The sequence below is a fragment of the Clytia hemisphaerica genome, unplaced genomic scaffold (assembly GCF_902728285.1).
Source record: "Clytia hemisphaerica strain Z4C2 unplaced genomic scaffold, Clytia hemisphaerica genome assembly, whole genome shotgun sequence".
In the NCBI taxonomy this organism is placed as follows: domain Eukaryota; kingdom Metazoa; phylum Cnidaria; class Hydrozoa; order Leptothecata; family Clytiidae; genus Clytia; species Clytia hemisphaerica.
The window spans coordinates 567,203-571,223 of NW_027103835.1; the positions used below are offsets into that span (position 1 = coordinate 567,203).

At 37.6% G+C, this 4,021-nt stretch overlaps 1 protein-coding gene across 1 annotated transcript; it reads right to left on the reverse strand.

The window, feature by feature from the left end:
* Positions 1-449: 449 nt before the first annotated feature.
* On the reverse strand, positions 450-2,614 carry LOC136807042 (uncharacterized). The gene is made up of 3 exons (XM_067063609.1): positions 2,145-2,614; positions 1,489-2,059; positions 450-1,405 (listed from the first exon to the last, which is right to left on the reverse strand). Exons 1-3 carry the CDS (start codon positions 2,597-2,599, stop codon positions 1,325-1,327), a joined length of 1,107 nt encoding a protein of 368 aa, XP_066919710.1. The 5' UTR covers positions 2,600-2,614; the 3' UTR covers positions 450-1,324.
* Positions 2,615-4,021: the final 1,407 nt, after the last annotated feature.

The following is a 4,021-nucleotide window of genomic DNA, read 5'->3' on the forward strand; positions in this document are numbered from 1 at the left end:
GTTCCTTTTCTTTCAAAGATTTATACGACTTTGATGGTTGACAGTGATTAGGGATATCTTGATGGTAATGATGAGGAACCTCTTGGAAATCCGGATAATCTTGAACATCATTTTGTATACATTCATCATCATTGTTTGATTCTTTAAATCCTCGTTTGCATGGGGCTTTAATCAATGTTGTCTTCTTTTTTCCGTTTCGTATGGTACTTCGTTTTAGTGCAACTGTCTTTTGTTTGACTTCACCTTTAGGCATTTTAGTTCGACTAGTGAGTAATTTTTTCACATTATACATAATTGAATTTGTGCAGAGCTAATAACACATCATGCTGCCTTTAAGAAAATTAGCCCTTGCAATTGGAAAAATCAACTTCTCCTCTAACTCTAAACCATAGTAACTTCCCACACCCTAAACTCCCGACTCCCATACCCACAGAAGAAAAGACACAGTGTTTTCTTTATAATTTGGTGGACGGGTCTTTGCAAGCACTGAGGATACTCTGGACAGCGGATAAAATACAAGAAGTTTATTCGTTGAGTACTGCCTGTATAATAAATTCTTGGCTCGAGTGTCATTGTTGTAAATTTAAACGTGGTAATATTTCGTAGAAAGTAGTGATTGCGAACCGGCCGGATGCGCCACAAACCCCTTCGTGAGAGGAAAATACATATTCCTCGTCCCAATGCACGGTCGCGTCCTCGAGGGTTAAGGCACTACTCTTGAGTCTCTCGCAAATACGATCTCTCATTAAATCGTTCATAATTACCGCCTCTCGTTAATTCGTTTGTAATTACGTATATTTCGTCAGTTCTTTCGATGGGAATATATGATAACATCGACCAATGTTAGGATATCGTATCATATCGTTTCGTCTTTCGAGTTCGGAATGCTCGGATTCTTCTCTTGCAGGTGTTGTCAGTGGTTGTTCGTTATCGAGTTTTTATCGTGTATCTGATTTGTCCGGTTGCTCTTTAGTCGGCTATAGAATCGGAAGTGTTTTTCTGGATACATATCCCGTTTCGTTGCCTCCGGTCATCGTCGATGCATCACATGAAAATAAAATATAAGATTTATGTAAGTAAGGTTAATGTCCAGAGCCCTCGACCCGAGATGTTGTTTTGAAAAAGGGCTACCATTTTTAAACCCATACATGTCTCATCTGAGCATGCGTACTCGAACCCATGTCTCTCGGACGCCCGTCCGCCCATTCACGATCACGCCCTGACGCCCTACTATTTGAGTGTGAGATCGCGGAGAAACTAATTTTCGCTCTATCTTCGACTGCGCGAAAATACGCTTCTCCTCTAACTCTAAACCATAGTAACTTCAAACTTCAACTGCACTCTTGTTTCTTTCGATTTGTGTTTCTGATCTTCTGTCCACTGTACACTTATCGAAAAATGAATTCTGAAAATAAAATAAAAAACGCATCAAGTTAAAACATCACAATTTACTTAGTCGCCGGTTAAATTAAGAAGAGTATAGCTTACCAAATTTTTAGCCGCACGATGTTTGCCTTTGCTGGTGGAGGCGTGTTGAGACGTCATTAAGCGAACTTTAGCTTGTCTGTGCTCTTCTTTTACTGATGGTGGTTCTTCTGATTTTCTTTTACCTTGCAATATGGTATCAATCGACCACAAATTTGGTTTGGGTCTTTCGGCTCTTTTTCGAAACTCGAACGCTTTTTCTTCCTCATCTTCTTCTTCGGGACCAGAGACTATTTTTGTTAAGGCTTCGTCCCCAGAACCGCTCAATGAAGAAACCAAGTTAAAATATTTAAAAGAATGAAAACCCCATTGAGAGCCTCTCATATTACCGCTGGGGGCAAGTATTTTGCTTTCTATAGCAGATTTTAACTTTTGATATCCCGCCCCATACAATCCGTAATTTCGCTTTACAGATGTGCTCACGTTAGAATTAGTACCCCCTCCATCTCTTACAACGTCAAAGGCCTCTTCGCCTCCACCCAATATACTACCGTCGTTCTTAAAAAAATTTTGCCAACCAAACATCAAATTCGTAAATATTTTCAGTTCTTCTGTTCCAGTTTGAAAGCGCATCCTAATAAAAATAAAAACAATAACAATAACAATAACGAAATCCATAAAACTTTTTTTAAAAAACCTTTAGGAAAAATATTACTCACCAATCTATGCATTTCTTGGCAGCAGACAAAAATAGTTCTCCCGCGTCTGAATTGTACCAATAAATACCCTGTTCACGATTCGCCCTATAAGAAGTTCTGCTTGCTGATACTTTAAAAGACGTAGCGGTTCCTCTGTTGTTAGTGGCATCCAGCATAGAATATTCATATTTAACAAGGTTCTTAACCACCTCTCGATCGAAAATTTCCTTAGAATATCCTAGATAAGGGTGAGACTCGAGTTGATGTTTTCTTAACAAAAACTCTACGGTAAATTCTTTTCCGCAAACAAAACATAAATTAGGCTTGTCTAAAACCGTCAGCGGTCTAGTAGCAGTTAACAAAAACGTTTTAAAAAGAGAATTATCAGTGGTTATATCATGCTTCTTGTAATGTTTAATTAAAGCAACAACGTTATGCTCCAATACTTCTTCACAGTAGTGGCATTTTATCTCCATTTTAATTTCATTTTTTCCCCTAAAAAAATAAACAGACCGTAAAATTAATTAAAAGAAATAAAATAATTGTAATTCAGAAATAAAGCTTTGTTTATTGTTTTATAAACCTTCTTTTATCTTTCTAAAAAATCAATTGACAAAAGTAAAAATTACAAAATTATTCCGCTTGACTAGCTGCTTTAGTAGCGGGTTTACCGTAAGGTTTTTTGCCCTTTTTAGAAAAATTTTTAAACTTGTGAATTAATTTTCTTTTGGGCAGCGAAATGGTTACTAGCTTGTTCTCCGAGCGTCCCATCCTTTTGCAACTTTTGAACTAAGGCTCGTACGTTGCTTTTCAAATAGGCATCACCTTGTTGATCCATTTTACGCATCATCTTCTTCAAAACCTTTTTTTGATTTTTGATTGTCGACTTCTGCATCTGTAAGCTCTGCAGGACACTTCTGTAAGATTGCACCTTATTTTATCTACTATTTAAGGCAGAACAAAAAAAGTTTAACACAAAAACTTCACTCAGTTAAGTTTATCGCAACATGAGCGCTGCACGTGATACAAACTCAGACCACAGAAAAACACTTAAAAATTTTTTACAGCAGTCAAGACAGGAGAAACTTGAAAACAAAGAAGTGAACACTGACCGCCAGGAGGAAGTGTTTGTAGCAGTGGTAGATAAATTTCTAAAAAAACAAAAACAAAAAACAAAAAACGTTTATGCATAAGGTTGTCACTGTGCCCATACTCTTCACAGACCTTTTTTACTAATTCAGGTGGTAATGGCTCTTTTTGATTTGACACTTTATGCTCTGAAGCTATACGTAATGCACCTTTAAAAGTTAACTGTACAAGACAATCATCTGTAGGAGACTGGTACCCTTTTCTCAAGTGACCCCACCGTATTCCTGTTAAGGCGTTAGTTATTGTGCCTGGCTGTTTTTTCTCTTTTGATAGATCGTTCAAATACAAACAAATGTGAAAAGGATCTGCAGGTATGGCTAAAACTTCATCATATTGGTCACTCCATTTTACCCACGCGTTCCATCCATAAGAATACTTTCTAGCTGTGCTCCTTGCATCGATTAATTCATACAAGTTATTTCCTTTCTCACGGAGCTCTTTATTTTGGATAGTTTCCAATCTCTCCTCCAGACTTTGTTCTTCTGTGCCTACAAGCAATCAAAATAAAATCTCACTTGATTTTTCTCTAGCATACTAATCAATGCACCTGTACTACCCAGCCACTACTGGTACAGGAAAAACAAAATTTAGCCCTGTACTACCCAGCCACTCCTGGTACATGAGAAAACAGTTACTAAAATACTACCATCTGTACTACCCAGCCACTACTGGTACAGATAAAATCCAAATCCATTCTGTACTACCCAGCCACTGCTGGTACAGGGAAAGATAAATGGCAAATTTTTAGT